Raw genomic sequence first — 18,745 nt, forward strand, 5'->3', positions numbered from 1 at the left:
TTGATCAGCTGTTGTTAGAATTTATTTAATATTAATTTCTAGTATCAGCTGATGTTTGCTGGAGCCACAGCTGTAAAGCTGCTGGTCATGATGGTTTGGATATGTGGTGAGAGGGAAACATGAAGATGAAACCAGGAGATGTCCTTACTGAATCATCAGAGCTGAACAGCTGATGGAGAAACAGGTTTACCTTTTAGGTGACATGGATGAGTTGAAGTTATGAACTGTTTCTGAGAGACAAAAAACACCAGGATCACACCAGTAAATACCTCATGAAAGAATAAAGTTACGTTGAAACCAAGCACACCATTGTTTTTCTTGTGACATTACCAATAAGTTTGATGTGTCACATGACCCTCTTCCTATTGGAAAAACAAAAGTTGTATCCAAGATGGCCGACTTCTAAATGGCCACCATGGTCACCGCCCATCTTGAGGAGTTTGCCCCCTCACATATACTAATGTGCCACAAACAGGACTTTAATATCACCAACCATTCCCATGTTATTACAGTGTATCCATATAAATGGCCTTATTAGTTATATAGTAACTAATAAGTCTAATACACCCTAGTAAGCTACAGTACTTCTATCTGTGCAGTCTGCAGTTCTGTTGAAGAAAGATGTTGAATCTATTTAATTATTGTAGAAAAATTCTGTGCATTTGTTTTACACTTTATTAAATTAAAGTTGATTACATAGATTAAGGTGGGGGGGGTTCCCTAATATTTTTGCTGGGAGTTTGCAACACTATTAGTGAGGTAGGTAAGTACTCCTTAAAATACAGAATAGGGAGGATGGAGCAGGTTTAAGTTTATTAGATTGATCAGTGTTGCTGAACTGTGAAATGTTTTGGGTGTATTTTTTGCATACAGGTTTAACAGAACAGCTTCAGTCTCTTGCTTTTTAAAACTTGAGTATGAACTTATACAAAATGCAGCAAGATATTTATAAAAACAGTTTTTGTTGACTCTGTGTTCCCACAGGCCCCGCTAGTTTAGAGACTTATTCCTCATGAAGAACACGAGACATAACAGAACATCTTCAACCGGTCTTTAACTCGCCAACGAGGGAAGCTTTGGTCAGAACCAGGGGGTGGGGCATAATGCTCATCACCTGTCTCTAGACCAAATCCTTCAAAGAGTAATCGTCCTCGCAGCTGTTTATTCCCATGATAGTTACAATACACAACACAAGCACCTCCCACCGTAAACCCCCCAATGGCTCTAAGAGAAAGCACTATGTGTATCGTGCCATCTCTGCTCTGTACTGACTTTTATTTAATTGTAGGTTACAGATCAAAGGGACTTTATATAATTAATCAAAGTATCAAAATATCGTCTGACCTTTGACCTCTGTGATGCAGATGATGGACATGATGTGTGTGAGGGTGCAGGATCATCTGAACTCGCTGAGGTTCACAGAGACCAGCGCCGTTCAGGAGGACATGAAGGTGGCCGAGAACCTGATGAGGGATGCCAGAAACTCCAAAACCGTAAGAAGCTCGCCTCAAACCCACCAACACGAACACACAGCCTGTGTGCGGCGTGGAGACCAACACAGATAAACTCATATCCTTTACTTTTTATCGCAGCTGCTTCCCAACCTGTACCACCTGAAGAGCGCAGGCTCCACGGGTACGTGTGTCGGAGCTATTCAGGATAAACTGCAGTCGATGGCTGGAGAGATCGCTGCAGTGATGGACGACCAGCTGCAGGTAAGAACGGCCATTTTTACCCCTGAAACGTGGCTCTGATCTCGGCTGAGGGGAAAGCAATTCGAGCCTTAAACTCTAACTCGCCTCAGACGATGCTGAGGTCCATGGTGGATGCTGCAGAGGCCCTGTGTCCTAATGTGATGAAGAAGAGCAGCCTTCGCCAGGAGCTGCTGAAGGCCAGCGCGGGGAGGATGACCATTCCTCGCAGCTTCGTCACCACCACGCTGCTGGAGCAGTCCGGGGTCGACATCATCAATAAGATCAGGTCTGAAATGCAAACGAAGCTCCTTAAAAATACTTGAAGAGCTTCTGATCCTCAGCACACACACTTGATCTTAATATCCTGGGCACATGTGTGACACGTGTCTTATGTCGCCCGTGTGTGACAGTGAAGTGAAACTCGCCGTTGCCTCGTTTCTCTCTGATCGCATCGTGGATGAGATCCTGGAGTCTCTGTCCAGATCACAGCACACTCTGGTTGGTGTCCTCTCCACCTTCACCTCCACCGCCTTTCCTTTTCTCCTCGTCGAGGTCTTCCTGGTTATCCCTCGTTATCTTTCTCTGGCTGTTTTCAGGCCGACCATCTGATCAGAAAGAACCAACCTCTGGTGCATCACAAGCCCCATTTGGAGATGGAAGTCTTAGATGAGACAGTTCTGCAGCCGGAGAGCTACGACCAGGATCAGAACCAAGATCGGGGAAATGACCTGGACGATATGGACTCCATGGTAGGAAAATACTAGAATGAATGATGTGCTACGAATGTTTCAAAGTCATCAGTAACAGAGCACAAGCTTGCCACATGAAGCAGGACGTTCAAAGTGATCTCCTTGGGCTTCTTCCTGTTAAAAGGGAGTTTTTCCTTCCCACTGTCGCCAAAGTGCTTGCTCATAGGGGGTCTTTTCTCTGTATCCATTATTTTAGGGTCTACCTTACAATATAAAGCACCTTGAAGCGACTGTTGTTGTGATTTGGAGCTTTATAAATAAAACTGAATTGAATTTCAAACATACAAACAACATGGAGGAGGAGAATTCACCTCGAAGAGTGAGACTTCCACAGATCTGTGTGAGTCCTGGGAGCGGTGTTAGCGCTGCGCTAGGAGGTCACCTTGATGGGTTAACAGCCCAAATCTGCTGTGTTTGTTTTTATAGCTGTACTCATGAGAGTTTCACGTATTTGTGTGACAATAAAACAAATAATGATTAACAAAAATGCTTTGCTGTTTAGATGATACCCAAGTCCAAGAGGAAGAGCATTCTGGTCAGGATGCTGAGGCCCGTGTCTGTGGCGTTTGGTAAGTAACATGTTGAGTCAGGCGCCGGTGACCCTTTGACCCTGGAGGAGGTGGAAAATAAACAGTATGGAGACAGTTGGAAGCATTTCATCCAGACGGGGAAAAGTGAACTAGATAAACAAATCTACTCGTTACTATTAGTCACTGATGACACTGACATCTAAGCATGTAGAAACTCTTCAAAATAAAATATAATACAGCTCCTTATAAGGCTTTAGGCCAGGGGTGTCAAACATCAGGCTCGGGGACCAGAATCAGCCTGGCAGAAGAGAAGAAGGACACAGATTTTAACTGTATTTTCATAAGTTTACAATCTGTTTTCTAGTTGTTTCCTTGTGTTTCCATTATCATAAAATATAACACAACATCTTAGCGTGAGGACCTGCTGCCGTGGTATTTGACTTGTTCGATCTTGACTTGTCTTTTTGAAATTCCCATGAGGCTTTGCTTCCTTCTGTCTTTGCCTGTCAGAGTTGGAGTTTGACCTCGACAAAGCTCTGGAAGAGGTACCGATCCACGTCGAGGACCCTCCTCTTCCTTCTCCTTCACAGCTGGACAGAACGTCAGCGTACTATGAAGACCTCCCCCCTCCCCCGACTCCACAGGACGTAAAATCCGCCCCGCTGGCCGAGCTGCCGCCCATGGAGCACAAAACTCTGGAACATCACACCAAATCCCGGCCAAAACCCAAGAGGACGAAACCCGCTCGGCCACACGTAGGTCTCTAACATCCCCAAATCGACCGCCGGGATGGATGTTTGGGATTCGTTTTGTGCTTTTAGTGTAAACTCCTCATCAAATAATTGATCTGTTCGTCTCTTTCAGCGGGAGGCCACGGGCGGCTCGGCGCCACAGGAAGCAGAGCCGAACAGCATCATGGGAAAGCTGGACGAGGGCTTGGATGACTTCTTCTCCAAGAAAGTCATTAAACTCGGCTTCAAGTGAGCATCGTGCCAAAACTGTTTTACATATTTTCAGTCTTTAAGTAATCTTACTTTTAAAAGTAACTTATTACAATAGTAACAGTTCATTACGTTACCTGAAAACAGCAGTTTGCTAAAGTACAAATATGCGCATCTTTGTATTTAGCTTGGCGACCGTGGTTCAGGGGGTTGGGAAGCTCGTCTTGTAACCGGAAGGTCGCCGGTTCGATCTCCAGCTCTGTCTGTCCTGGTTGTTGTGTCCTTGAGCAAGACACTTCATTGGTTGATGGCGCGATTTAGCAGCCTCGCTTCTGTCAGTCTGCTCCAGGACAGCTGTGGCTACAACTGCAGCTGCCTCCACCAGTGTGTGAATGTGAGAGTGAATGAATAGTGGAATTGTAAAGCGTTTTGAGGGCCTCAAAAAGCGCTATATAAATGCAATCCATTATTATTATTATTATTATTATTAGGGATGCAACGATACCAATTTTTTCAAACCGATACGATACCGATACTTGGATCTGAGTACTTGCCGATACAGAGTACAAAAAACGATACTTCTACCACACACACAATTAATTGGAAGACAGGTTTTATTTTATTCTCTGCCGATAAAAAATAAAATCTTAATAAAAATGACCACAAAAAAATGTGAAAAATAAGCACTTCTGTTAAATTATTGTAGAGTCTCCACATTGTAATTTAACAAAATATCACTGAACTATTGGCACTGTCTCGAGCTTTCAGAATAATAAATAAACACTTCTGTTTGGAATAAAATAAACGTTTAAATTATTGCAGAGTGTCCATATTGTAAACAAACAAACAAAATAATTATTATTAAATAAATAATATAAAAAATTATAAAATAAATAATAATAATAAATAATAAATAATAATTGCCCCCCTAGTGGCCAATCTAAAAAACTACAACAGAAATGAAAAGCCACCCTCTGATTAATGAAATAAGTTGGTATCGGTTAACTTTTACGAGTATGAGTACACATACATTTTACAGTATCGGCCCCGATACCAGTATCGGTATCGGTGCATCCCTAATTATTATTATTATTATTATTATTATTAGCGAGATGGTGTACAGCCTACCGTGCATTTACCTTTGACTGTAGGCTAAATACATGCTGGAGGACAATTTGGGGATGTTAGAGACCTGCATGTGACCAGCTGGGATTTGTCCTCTTGAGTTTTGGATAGTGGCAGATGCATGTATTGGTTGGATTTCCTCCACCTCGTCCTTATCTGGTGCTAAACAGCTGTAGGATTGGATATTTTCCAGTCCTACAGCTTTTCAGCTCCGTGCCGAGAAGTCAAAGAGACGTAAACATTGTTTTCCCTTTTTTTAGTGACATTAAAGTGATCATTTCCCAAATTCAGTTGGTCATGTTGGTTAAAGTTTTCCTATAATTTGAACATGTTTGGCATCAAATTCACTTTTCTCATTTTGATCATCTCCAGAATTCCCCCTGGGAAAGGTTCGTCCACCAGCACTCAGGAAGGAGCAGATAAAAAACGTGAATCCAGGAAGAGTGGTTTCTTTAATCTCATCAAACGAACGTCCCGTTCAGAGAAGAGCCATGGATCTGCCGCCATCACCCCACCTCAACCTGCCTCTTCTGCCACAGCTGCGCCCCTTTCCCCGTGTCCGGTGACTTGGGAGACGACACCGGCATCTCCCACATCACCTGTGAAAATCTGTCCCGTTGTGCCGGAGCCCGAGCAGGAACCCCACAGGTCTCACTCTTCGAACCACACAGATTCTGAGATTGAGGCGTCTCCAGCTGCCACCGAACCTGCAGAGGAGGAGAAAGAAAAGAAGAACGTGGAGAGTAAGGAGAACCTGGAGAAGACGGAGCATGTGGAGAAAGTGGAGAAGAAGGGAAACCCCCATAAACCCCGTCACATCGGAGTTCCCATGATGGGAATGGACCTGATGGCTGAGATGAAGGCCAGGCAGGAGAGAAGGGCTGGGAAGAAAGTAGGTTTAAAGTTTAGATGCATCATTAGCCAAAATATAAGACATGAATGTTCATGGGGTGGACAAAATAATAGGAACAGACCAGTACCACATTACTGCAGAGTGCAGCTACAGGAGTGAAGTAGATTTATCGTCAGAACGATGCAGTGACGTAAGGTGTTCCTAATGAAGAGGCCAGTAGGAGCGCACTCAGTGGCTGAATATAAAGATGTCTTTCTCTGGTTTCAGACGGAGTCGGCTCACGCACAGGACAAGGTGGACGGTGACAAAGGTTTGTGTCTTTACCATCATCTTACCTTCAGATGAGGCTGAATATCAAAGGCGGGGCTGTGATGTTTCAAGCGTGCTCGCTCTGTGCTGACGGCGCTGTCAACCATGTCTTTTATCCTGTCTTCCTTCTCTCACCCCAACCAATCACAGCAGATGGCTCCGCCCCTCCCTGAGCCTGGTTCTGCTGGAGGTTTCTTCCTGTTAAAAGGGAGTTTTTCCTTCCCACTGTCGCCAAAGTGCTGCTCATAGGGGGTCATATGATTGTTGGGTTTTTCTCTGTATCTATGAAGCGCCTTGAGGCGACTTTTGTTGTGATTTGGCGCTATATAAATGAAATTGAATTGAATCGTCTTCCTGCAGCCAAGTCAGAAGTCCATCCCGCCGTGCCAGCAGACACTGATGAATCTAAACCAGAGCCATCACCCAGGGCTAAGCCATCTGGTGTCACCCCAAAAACACCCCAGGCTACCAAAGCACCCCTGGTAGCCTGCACCTCTGGGCCCCTCAGCCCAACTAGCCGCCGACCAAGCAGCACCTACGTCTCTGGTAAGCAGGGAGAGGGCGAAGCAAGGCCACCACTTTGAAGCTCTCTCTCTCTGTTGGGCATCAAAGATGTAAATATATGCAGTTCCCATTTAAAACCAAACCAAGAGTCTGACTGGTTGATTTCTCTGTGTGTCAGATGAAAGTGGCAGTGCTCCAACGGGCAGCTTGTCTCCCAAAGCGCCACTTCCTGCTCCTCGCCTGAAGAGGGCACCATCAGAACAGGAGCGAGCGAGTACCAGTAGCAACCCTGCAGAAGCTCTCTCTCCTCAGAAGGGTTAGTGTCTACAGCACTGTGCAAAAGTCTTGAGTCACTCTGATTTCTTTATATTTTGCTTTCAAGCGACCGGACCTCCTTATTCTTGTTTTCATTGTTTGTCATTGGACACCGTCTGCTTTTTCACTCATTTTCGGTCCAGTCCTGGATGATCTTGTCACAGCTGATGAGACCGATGGACAGAAGAGTGCAGTCATACTTTGGTCCACCGTGCAGTACCGTCTGCACATTTTTCAGCAGAACAATGATCCCACATACGATACCAGTGCAGTAAAAACACTATGGGTCATGGATCGGCCCCCCCAGAGCATGATCTTGGTTTCCTTTGCATGTTTTCAGATGTTTCAATAAATCGCAGCACTTATTTTTCATTATCCTGGTAAAATGTAAAGAAATGAGGCGTGACACAAGACTCATGTAAAAACTTTCAATAAACAATTTAAGATCATCTAATTCTTTATTAAAAGGCATCAATCTCAGTCTATAAACATTACAGTTCAGGTATTATTTATTTATTTATTACTTGTTTTTTATTGATAAGGTGGTTTAAATTCGGCACAGATGGTCACTCAGACGATGTCAGACAGCCACGGCTGCTGAGATGCGATGAAGGCTGCACGACTCGCCGCTCTGGCAAAGCTAAACGCACAACATTTAATTTAATGGAGGCTTCCAGGGCCGTATTTGACGCCTCCACACGCCACACACACGTTACGTCTGAAGCGATGGTCTGTCACACTTAAAGCAGATGCGTTCAATCCCAGCCTGTACTTGATACGTCCAAATGTCACTGTGCGGGGGATTTGGTAGTTTAATGCTTTGGTTGTGTAATTAACGCTCACAGGGACTCGGTGTTTTTCCTTAAAACAGCGACTCAGCTGCGCGATAAGAAAAAAAGACGACTTCTCTTTTCTTTTTTTAATTGTTGTGTAAAAAGATGTGATTTTAAAGTCAAAGAGACGAGAAGAGAAGCTAATTTGTACGTTTCGAGGACAGTTTATTGCACTCTTCAGAGTGAGTGTGTTTCAGAATATCTCAGTGTGAACCGCAGAGTTGTTGTTTTAACCTCGTTCAATATTTTATTTTTAAAGCAAACTTACACCCACTAGCTTTAGGATCACCACCATCCTCTTTATGGAAGCTAAACTATCAGAGCTAATGCTAAAAAGTTTGATCATCAGTTTGCGTCCACATGTTTAATGGGTGTAGATGCATGCAACCCTGCACATTACCACACAAATATTATACCAATTATATATTCACCAAAACTTAAGGAAAGACTAATCTGTTCGTACAATAAGACGTGTAATTTGTCCAATATTATTCTCACAAGATGTCTTAAAAGGCACCGACACCAGCAAACACACAGCAGAGGTCCAGTGGAGGTCGTGACACCTGTCAATCAAACGGCCGCGTCAGTTATGCTAAACTGCTTTAAAATTTACTCAATAAATGTGTGCAAAACGCTGCAGCGAGGCTTTTGACAAAATCCTCCAAGTACTCACATGTGACACCGTTGTTATCTCAGTTACACTGGCTTCCTGTTAAATTTAGAGTTGATTTTAAGATCCTGGTCTTGACCTACAGAGCTGTGCACGGACTGGCACCAGCCTACATCTTTGATCTGCTACAGCCCGATGTCCCCAGCAGGTCTTTGAGGTCATCTGAGGGCTTACTTGCTATTAAAAATACTAAGAGGAGGACTGAGGGTGACAGAGCTTTTGCCACTGTGGCCCCGAGACTGTGGACTCTCTCCCCCAAACATTAAGAACTGTGGACTCAGCAGCTGTTTTTAAAAAACAACTCAAAACCTTTTTAAAACTGCTTTTGGTTCATTTTTTGCCTGTTTTATTTTCTCTTTTTAAATCTTTTTATGACTTGTAATCTTATATGCAGCACTTTGTGATTCTGTCTTGAAAGGTGCTGTATAAATAAAAATTTATTTATTTATAATAAAAAAGCTTTGTTTTTTTAAAAATGAAGTTATATTGGAAAGATTATTGAGACACTTTTTGCATCAAGCTGTAAACAAACTTTGCATTTTAACATAAGAGGCTTTAGTGGGCACCTTCAAGTGGCCATTAGAGGAACTGCAGTTTATTTATTTCCTTTCTTTGATTCTGTCTTCATCCTGTAGGATAGTACCTTTCTGACTTCCAACACTTACCTTTGCATTCAAACCGGTTCCTAATCAGTCATCGGTAGTTCACATCTGCTGTCCAAGTCCATGCTGGGAAATTAAATGAAGCCGCTGAGAGTTTTCAGCTTCAGTGTCGGTCTTTACAGACAGTGCGTCCTTCTCTTCCAGCAGGTGAGAGTCCCACAGACGGCGATGTGTTTGATGGATCCGTCGTAGGCGCGGCGTCTGGCGCGGGCAGCCAGCGGTCGTCATCTCTGAAGAGGACGGTCAACCTTTCAGCTGCAAGCGAGGACAACCGAGAGCGCACCAAATCCCTCCCTGCCTACGGTACAACCAGTCACGCTTACAATCGCTGTATGTTGGTGCTCGATGGATCAGTCGGGAGGATGATCTGCTGTGTTCTGTCTCTCCCATCAGACAGAGGAGCCTTAAAACAGAGATTACCAATCAGAGATGAGCTGAAACATTTATGCTTTTAGTTCAGAGTGCAAAGATGTTTTGAATGCCCAGAGCACGAGTAATCTGCAAAACCTCAGGTCACAGCAGCTCGCAGCGTCCTCCCTGCTGATTGGGTCTAGTACTGTATGAATAATAATCACATCCTCTTTGTAGAAAAACAAACAAACCTCATAGTAAAGTATACAGACTGTATTCCACAGGCTTGAGTACATCAGTATCATTATCTTTATCACTCTCTGCAGTGAGGCCTCCATCTCTGTCTGACGCACCAGCTGATGAAGAGGCCGATCTCAAGTCCAACAGCAAATCAGAGGACGAGTCCAGTGATGACACATCAGTCTGACACCTGTAAGGTGTTTGCAGTCACCTAAATCCTGCTCGGCCACCTTTAAGGAGGCCGATCTCGTTCATACGGACAAAGACACACATGTAAATATCTTTCCTTGTGCATGCAGTGGATGCTGCACTTTGTCATGCTGTTATCAGTATCAAAACAACGTGCACATCAAAACAACCCCACCACTGTTTCTGTCCGAAGCTCTAATAGGACCATAAAGAGCAGGAGGATGGGTTTTATCTGTGGCTGCTTAGATAAACGTACTCAGCAATAAAAAGCTCACTTAGTCCAAAGCACTGAGGAAAATGAGTCTGACTTGTTTTTGTGCGATTGTAAGAAGGTCAAAGTCTAAAAAGACAAAAAAAAAAAAAAAATTCCCTCCAAATCTTTCTTTATTATCTTTAAATCAGCAAATTCAAAGCAGCTGGAAAATTCTCAAACTCATTAGAAGAGCAACAAACTAGTCAAAAAATTCTGTTCTGAATTTTCTGTCGCTCTGTCGTTCTGACAGCGAGATGAATCATAAATCAATCTGCACATTGTGACAGTGATGTTTCCTCAAAGACACGCGTGTTTGAGAGCGAGTCCACTCCATGGACTTTGGGATGTTGGAGTAAGACAGGCAGCAGGAACAAACTGAACTCCGGCCGGGAACATTAAAAGCAGTGACTGGAGGTTGGGATGCTTTATACAAGCAACGTATTAGCTTGTGCCAAATGTAACAGATGTTGATTTATGTGTAAAGTCCTAGACTCCAGCTCTAATGTCGTAAAACAGAATTAAATATAAGGGTTAATGTCCACGAGATGATTCCGGGTGTTCCCAGGATAAAACACAGAGTAGGGAACGATTGTTAAACCAGAAACGATGCGGTGTATTTAATTAGAGCACCATCAGATTATCATTATTATTATTTATTTTTATTTTTTAATCAAGATCGAGATTTTAGCGACATAAACAGAGCGTCAGAGGAACAGTGAGACGATGCTGCGTTTATGTCGAGTGGACTTTAAATGCTGCTTTCATCCACGTTCACTTCCGACTGCAAACCTCCAATTAGAGCCTTCCAGTCACCGCGGGAAATGATACAGACGCCTCATTTCATCCACAGCTTGGCCTTCAGCCCAGTTGAACAGTGGGTTTGAACCCAGAAAAAACAGCTGCTACGCTCGTTTTACGTGATGTGAACACAGCAAAAAGAACCTCAGCAGGTGGAGACAGAGAGCAGCTCATGCTCCTTTTATTTATTTGCTCAAAGTCAGGCAAAAGTAAGCTAACAAGGAGGATGGTAATATTAAGATTTGAGATCCAAAATTTAAAGGAACAGTTCACCCCAAACTCACGTTTGCATGTTTTCCCCCACCCTGTATTTCTGGATTGTGTTGGCGTGGGTTCCCCGCTTTTAGTTATTTTGTTTTTGTTGATCATGAAGTGCACAGTAGTTCTTGAAGCACCTGAAAATACACCTGAAAACCTCTTTGCTGAAGTCACGCCCCTGTTTCTCATGAAGTCCACAAACTTTGCTGTGAGCAGTTTCATGTGGGAACTATTTTCTTTCTTCCAAACTACAACCATCCAACCGTCTGCTCGGGCAAACGAGCACGTACCCATGGTGGGACCTGATTCCTGTTACAGGATGTAAACACTGACGAGTCCTCTTGAGCAGAGCTGTAATGTTGCCTGTCTGCATGCTTCTCTGGGCTGGTAGAGCTATGGTAGGAATAACCGTTCCCATGTGAAGCTGCTCTTTCCACGGCTCGTGGAGGGTTTTTTATAACGAGCCGGTCATGATGTCTGGAAAGACGCATCACTGCTGCTCTATTCAAATGTACTGTTTGGCTCTTAGAGCACCCCGAGGTGAGTTCACATCTCTGCAGCTGATCTCTCTAAAAAGAAATAATATAGTTGTAAAAGCACTCCCTAACACCCCTAACCCCTAACCCTAACCCTGCTAATGCTAAGCTAGCCCAATGCTAAGCTACCACCACAGGAAACAGTAGGGAAACAAGTGGCAAACCCTGACCCTAACACTAGGGGAAACAAGTGGCAAGCCCTAACCATAAAAATAGGGGAAACGAGTGGGAAAACCTAAGAAAACATCACCAAACACTAGGGAAAACGAGTGGGAAAACCTAAGAAAACATCACGAAACACTAGGGAAAACAAGTGGAAGTCACTTCCTTTGACTTCACAAAACATGTCAGAAAAGTTAGCAAAAATGCTAATGCTAAGCTAGCCCAATGCTAAGCTACCACCACAGGAAACAGTAGGGAGTCAAGTGGGAAACACTAGGGGAAACAAGTGGCAAATCCTGACCCTAACACTAGGGGAAACAAGTGGCAAGCCCTAACCATAACACTAGGGGAAACGAGTGGGAAAACCTAAGAAAACATCACCAAACACAAGGGAAAACAAGTGGGAAACACTAGGGAAAACAAGTGGAAGTCACTTCCTTTGACTTCACAAAACATGTCAGAAAAGTTAGCAAAAATGCTAATGCTAAGCTAGCCCAATGCTAAGCTACCACCACAGGAAACAGTAGGGAGTCAAGTGGGAAAAAAAGCAGAACCACAGGTCAGAGGAAAAAATAGTACATTTGATTTGGAGGTGAACTGTCCTGTAATATTTAATTGGTTATATCTAAATGAAAATAAGCAGCGCGTGTATCCGAAACATCAAACTGCCTTTGGTAAATGTCACCATCTGTTACTCTTCTGCTATCACGAGTCCATAAAGTTCAGTGTTTAAACAAACAAAGTGATTTCTGTTCATCATGTCCTGCTGCCCTCGCCGACGTATCCTGTAAATATGAGCCGACACTGATTACAGACTAAGAGGGGTTTGCGTCATGTGATTTAACTCTGAGCAGAAACGTGATTTTTGATTTTCATTTAAAATCCTTGGTGATGGGTTTCTTTTCTTTTTTATCTGTTTTTATAGATTTGCTGTAAATGTGACAGCGCACGGTCAGATATTTCTGTATTTGAATGTTTATACCAATAAATATTATTTTACTTGTGTCTCTCTCTCGCTCTCTTTACACGCATGTCTGTTGGGCACTCTCGCTCACCCCTCCCTTCATATATACAGACCACCAAGTCTTTATGCTCATTTGGCTGATTTCAAGGGACGCCTGAGCAGATTTTATTTCAGGGGGACAGACCGTCTTTGTCTCTCTGTGAGGACGTCAGGCACGTTTGTTTCCTTCCTTTTCTTTTCTTGCCCCAGTCTCTGCCTGTAGACTGGTCTAAAGCACCATGGACAGCGCACTGGACAGACTGGACGCTGCAGGATTCTTACAGATCTGGCAACATTTTGACATAAATGGTAAGAAGGCGAGCTTTTTAATGGACCTTAAATTACTAATATATATAGATATATAGAGATATGAATGTATTAAAAAGATTTCTGGCATACAAACTGTATAAATTGATTTGAATTTGCTACTGATTCTAAATACAAAGTGCAAAACTTGACGTGATATGAAACCAGTGAGATTTAAAAATAATTTTTTTTGGGACTATCATGTTACAGCAGCTTAACAAACAGACCACTAATTAAATAAAATAATAGCTTAATAATGTACAGTAATCAATAAAATGGAACAGGACACAAAGCAGAAAATAATGATCGAATTCAAATAAAAGTAAAACTAAACTACAATCAAATACAAAAATAAACTAATAAATTGTTGTGATTGTGATTTGTAGCTGATGGAAGTGAATGTGTGAGATGATGATAATACGTGTGAACAGTGCAGGGTTTCTTCAGTTCCAGCTTCAACTTTGTGACTTTAAGAGGAAACTCAGTATTTATCTGAATTATAACAATAAATTTTAAACAAACTACATTGTTTGGAAAGATTGTAACTGTCGCAGTAAATCCTGTTATGATTCAGCTCTCTGGAAACGGCTCGTGCAGAAGAACTGAACCAATTTAGCTGGAAGAAAGAAGTGAAACTGTATCAGTGTCACATAAGCAGTTCTACTCGAGAGTAAGTGACAGAAAAAAACATCATTTTGTTTCTGTCTTAGACGACGGCTACATCGAAGCCCGTGAGCTGGAGGCCTTCTTTAAACACACGTTGCACAAACTCGGGATGAAGGTAAGAGATGTGTGAGAACGGTTAACCATGAGTGAATCGTTTGCTGTTGGCCAAACGAGGTTCTGAACTACAGTTTGTATTTTTTTTCCACTGTAAAAGTCAGACACGATTAAAACAACTATGGTAACTTTTTGGTAGCATTTTGATTTTTCTGGTTCACATTTGAAGGAAAACTTCACTGTAACTCCCAGAGGTTAAAAAATAATAAGTAAACAGGACCCAGAAATGCCCAAAGCTCATTAGCTGCAGACTGATGTCCATGCTGTTTTCAGAAGGAGGAGATAACTGAGGACAAAATCAGGAGGCTGAAAGAGAAGTTCATGCCTGCGTGTGACATCGGGGCTGACGGACGCCTGCAGATCCAAGAGGTACGAGGTCAGCCTTAGATGCGTTCTGTCAGCAACCAACTCCTGTACAAAAAAACATTACACATTACAAAAAAGAAGAAGAAATAAACTCAACAACAGATTCTTCACCTTTTCAGCTGGCCACACTGATGCTGCCAGAGGAGGAGAACTTCCTACTTCTGTTCCGCAGAGAGACGCCGCTGGACAACAGTGTGGAGTTTATGAGGGTGAGGGTCAAAGGTCAACAAATAATGGAGCGATGAGGAATGGAGGAGGAGGATGATGGATATTTAATGAGTAACAGTGTGGAAGAACATTTCACAAATCAGAGATTAATCAATATCAACAGTTTTGTTTCCTTTTGGTATTTATGTGCACATTTCTGAAACACCACGAGTCACAAAATGCTCAGAATTATAATTACATAAATAATGCATGCAAATAAAACAAAATATATGAAACTGTAAAGGCGTTAACCTTTTAATTTAATAGACAATCAATATTCCCTGTCTTATCAATCATTACGAATGACACCGCTCTGCAGACCCTAATCTCTTTGCAGGGCAAGAGTGTTAAAGGCACACCTTTATCCACACCACCTGAGGGAGGCTTTCGGGGAGGCGCCCCAGCTTTTTTTCAGCTAACTTATTATGTAATTTAAATTAAAACCTCTTCTTTGTGAAATTCTGGTATTAGTCTCCATATTTATGTTGCAGCTTTTGAGTCGTAACAGAGGAGAACCTGAATTTCTTTATTTATTTTTAACCATGGTCACTTTGGTAAAAACACGTCGGGAAGCTCCACCTTCTCTGGTTTCCTCCTTGGACACTTCAGTTACTTTAAACTTAGTTTCAGCAGGCTTCTCGCTGACACCATCCTCACCCCGTTCTCTGCTTCACCTCCAGCTAACCATCTTTCCTTAAAGAGGAAAATGAGGAAACTTCCTCACCAAGAGAGTTGGAAACCACGTGAACCACATCGTGCGAAAGTTCTGGGCACACCAGCATGATGTTTGCTCACCATCTGCCCTACTGTTCACATTTGACTTTGCAATCTTCCACAACATTTACGTGAAGTTTCACACACTAGTAGAGATCCACTGTGCGTCCACTGAGTGATCTAAAAAGTGCACATGTATGATACATTATGGAAATCTGTTACATTGTTTTGCACTTTGTCCAAGGCTTCAGGGTTTTTGGTGTGACATTTTTACCTACTTGTCTAATATTTTTAAGAGTAAGATTGAGCCAAATCTGATAGTAATTATCTTTGGGATCTCCAAAGAAACACAAAATTTACAACACTCTCAAAAAAGGTTTATGTCATATGCATTGATTATTGCAAAGAAACTGATCCTGCAGCTTTGGAAAGGCAAAGAGACTCCTGTATTAAAGACGTGGCTTACAGAACTTACAAATACTCTTCATCTTGAAAAAATACCATGAATGATAATGTAAAAGACTTTGAATTAATCTGGCATCCTTTACCTACATACCTTGGGAAAATATAAACTTTCTTTTTTTCTGGCAGTCGGGGGACTGGGGCCCATAGTGGGTGTTTTTTTTTCTTTCTTTCTTTCTTTCTTTTGATGTTGTTTATTTGTCTGTTTTGTAAGCTTAGAGAAAAAAAAGGGGCATAAGATCTATCAATTTGTAACAACCATGATACTTGCTCCTAATAATAAAAGATATTTGAAACAATAAAAAGTGCAACATGCTGTAAGAGGTCCAAAGGTGAACAAGGAAAGGACCTTGAAGGGGAGACCTGTAGGTTTTAGGCTGTTGCTGGTGTGGCTCAACCTTCAGCACAAAGACGAGCTGTAATTTCATGTTAATGGTTTATTTTTAGGATTTATCTTCTTTCTTTTTGCAGATTTGGAGAAACTATGACACAGACAGCAGTGGCTACATCTCAGCTATTGAACTCAAGGTGACTGTTCAAATCTGAGAAAGTATCTGAAAAACAGACAGAGCTTTCAGAGGTGGTGAAATGATTTCAGATCCCCAAAAATCATTGATTTGCTTATTGTGTCAACCCAGATTAGATCGTTATTGATTGTTACTTAATTAAAATGAAAAAGCACATTTGTTGAGTTTCTCTGTGACAGACGCATCTTCCTTGTGTCTTTCTTCAGGGGTTTCTTCAAGACTTGTTCCTCCAACATGGGAAGACCATCACCCCGAAAAAATTGGAGGAGTACACTGACACCATGGTAACAGTGAGGTTGGGATTTGGGGGGGGCAACAAGTGTGGCTCATCTTCACTCTGACGTGTTTTTTCCCTCTAGATGAAAATGTTTGACAAAAACAAAGATGGCAGACTGGATCTCAATGACCTGGCCAGGTACTGTTCGAATGGTTTCATCGATCGCTTTCTGGCACCTACGAGTGTTTTTACACCTTTTTGCAGCAACGCCTGCAGTAATTGTTCATGGGGGTGACACAGGGGAGGGGGTGACGATGGGAAATCGTGAGGGACACACTACAGATGACAAAAATTGTATAAGCAGCACTGAGGGGGCCAGCACATTTTGGGGGGATGGCCCCTGCCCCCCTTGGTGGCACCCCTGTCACTTTCTTTGCTTTGATCGATCAGCCTCTCTGTGTTCTTTTGTTTTTGTGACCTTGCTTGTCACCGTTTTGAGTCTCTTTATGATGTTTTTCTATTTTCTATTGTTCTGCTTTAAAATATTTTCTTTTTTTGTCCTTGCATCCTGATAGAATCACTCACAAAACCCTTTGAAGGACTGAAAATATTTATTGGATTCCATCATATTTCTATTTGACAAAAATCTGTTTTTTTTCTCCAGAATTTTGGCTTTAAAAGAAAATTTCCTGCTGAAGTTTAAGATGGATGTAAGTGTGAATACTTGTAGTGTAAAGTGGATAAACTGCACCTAACAACAAAGCCACTGTGACTGAATCATATTTATCCTTTCATGCTCAGTTTGCATATTCATTTATTCATATTCATTCTGCTCTCAGGCTTGCAGTCAGGAAGACAGAAAGAGGGACTTTGAGAAGATATTCGCTCACTATGACGTTGTAAGTGGAATTTTACCCACTTTAATAATCATCTCTTTCTCACTGGGCTTGAATTCTTTTGTTGTTTTGTTAATAATGCAACCAGAGAGCAGGACTGGTTCACGCAAAGCACATTTTTCATGTGAACAGAGAAAGAAAACCTTTGAAGTTCTGACACACAGTTATTCTTGATGATAAAATAACATTATGCCACATGTGTGTAGAGTAAGACGGGTGCACTGGAGGGCCCTGAGGTGGATGGATTTGTCAAAGATATGATGGAGCTGGTGAAGGTATAACTCTTACAACTCACAAAAATGCAGTTATTCTGTAACAAAAACAAACCTTACAGAGAAGGGTTGGTTCTTTGTTTTAATAACCTGTAGAGACTTTTATTTGAAGCATTTAAATCCACTAAGACTTTCACAGCTATTAATTCTCTCTGCAGCCCAGCATCAGTGGGACAGACCTGGATAAGTTCAGGAAAGCCCTGATGGGTCACTGCGACATCAACGGAGACGGAAAGATCCAAAAGAACGAGCTGGCTCTCTGCCTCGGCCTTAAGCTCAGCTAACCGACCCTGGAAACATTCAAAGACGTGTATATTCTTCCTTCCTCTGCTGATCTCTGTTACTTGCCGTCTTCTTTGTATCCTGCTGATTGTCTTAACTCGTCCCTTTTCTTTCTTCACCTGTGGTTTCTCGTCTTATCCCAGTTTTGCAGGCATGTTGATAAACGGTGTTGTGTTCCTATTAACTGGGTCATGTTTCCATAACTGTAAATATCTTTATTTGAAAATATTTTGCATTAAATGTGGATCGTGCCATAATGACATTACTCTGTAGATAGTAAAACATCTCTATCTGCTTTGAATTGTTATAATGTTGCTTTTTCCAACGCATGCTGATTCTGCGTAATGTGACTAAATCACTGTTTGCATGACATTACTGTGAAAGTAGCAACGATAGAAGAGATTTAATAAAAATGATTTACGTTTTGTCAGGAGTGTCTTTCTGAACATAAACCACAGGAGTCACAGACGCCCGGCAGGACTCCTGAAGTCTTTTTACTGAAAAACATCAGTCTGGCAACAAGGACCACCTTAGATTATTAAATATCATATAACAGGAAACAGTTTATTACTTTGAAAATATACCTTTCATATGCTGTCCCTCCAAACTGATGCTCTAGAACAAGATTTAAGTTGATATTAAAGCCTTTTATCCTGAAACTAATCAGAGGATGTGCCTCTTACGCTGACTTAGTATAAAGTCTTTTAAATTTAAAAACTTCTACATACCCAGGACATATTT

General features: G+C 42.1%; 2 protein-coding genes across 4 annotated transcripts in view; both read left to right on the forward strand.

Annotated features, from left to right (window-relative positions):
- Positions 1 to 12,971, forward strand: part of carmil1 (capping protein regulator and myosin 1 linker 1) — a 39,881-nt gene extending 26,910 nt beyond the window's left edge. For 2 of the 3 annotated variants that reach the window (XM_087834505.1, XM_087834507.1), the window contains 14 exons: positions 1,365 to 1,493; positions 1,593 to 1,715; positions 1,805 to 1,980; positions 2,105 to 2,192; positions 2,291 to 2,443; positions 2,946 to 3,012; positions 3,484 to 3,728; positions 3,838 to 3,953; positions 5,412 to 5,931; positions 6,160 to 6,202; positions 6,562 to 6,747; positions 6,884 to 7,021; positions 9,330 to 9,488; positions 9,863 to 12,971. In XM_087834505.1, the coding sequence (XP_087690631.1) occupies positions 1,365 to 1,493; positions 1,593 to 1,715; positions 1,805 to 1,980; positions 2,105 to 2,192; positions 2,291 to 2,443; positions 2,946 to 3,012; positions 3,484 to 3,728; positions 3,838 to 3,953; positions 5,412 to 5,931; positions 6,160 to 6,202; positions 6,562 to 6,747; positions 6,884 to 7,021; positions 9,330 to 9,488; positions 9,863 to 9,963 (2,244 nt within the window). In that variant the 3' untranslated portion in view covers positions 9,964 to 12,971. The remainder of the gene's footprint in view (positions 1 to 1,364; positions 1,494 to 1,592; positions 1,716 to 1,804; positions 1,981 to 2,104; positions 2,193 to 2,290; positions 2,444 to 2,945; positions 3,013 to 3,483; positions 3,729 to 3,837; positions 3,954 to 5,411; positions 5,932 to 6,159; positions 6,203 to 6,561; positions 6,748 to 6,883; positions 7,022 to 9,329; positions 9,489 to 9,862) is intronic. The other variant, XM_087834506.1, reaches the window with a different exon arrangement.
- A 107-nt stretch (positions 12,972 to 13,078) lies between these two features.
- On the forward strand, positions 13,079 to 18,398 carry LOC102791580 (secretagogin-like). Its single transcript, XM_006808384.3, has 11 exons — positions 13,079 to 13,284; positions 13,992 to 14,062; positions 14,335 to 14,430; positions 14,547 to 14,636; positions 16,282 to 16,338; positions 16,544 to 16,621; positions 16,697 to 16,752; positions 17,219 to 17,264; positions 17,394 to 17,453; positions 17,657 to 17,725; positions 17,881 to 18,398. The coding sequence occupies exons 1-11, from the start codon at positions 13,215 to 13,217 to the stop codon at positions 18,004 to 18,006; spliced, it is 819 nt and encodes a 272-aa protein (XP_006808447.2). The 5' UTR covers positions 13,079 to 13,214; the 3' UTR covers positions 18,007 to 18,398.
- Positions 18,399 to 18,745: the final 347 nt, after the last annotated feature.

The sequence above is a fragment of the Neolamprologus brichardi genome, chromosome 22, assembly GCF_056152115.1.
Source record: "Neolamprologus brichardi isolate AB-2024 chromosome 22, ASM5615211v1, whole genome shotgun sequence".
NCBI lineage: Eukaryota > Metazoa > Chordata > Actinopteri > Cichliformes > Cichlidae > Neolamprologus > Neolamprologus brichardi.

Coding starts and splice junctions, on each gene's coding strand:
- LOC102791580 (XM_006808384.3), top strand. CDS start 13,215: ATGGACAGCGCACTGGACAGACTGGACGCTGCAGGATTCTTACAGATC. Junction 14,431..14,546: donor GACGCCTGCAGATCCAAGAG/GTACGAGGTCAG, acceptor TCACCTTTTCAG/CTGGCCACACTGATGCTGCC. Junction 17,454..17,656: donor TATTCGCTCACTATGACGTT/GTAAGTGGAATT, acceptor ACATGTGTGTAG/AGTAAGACGGGTGCACTGGA.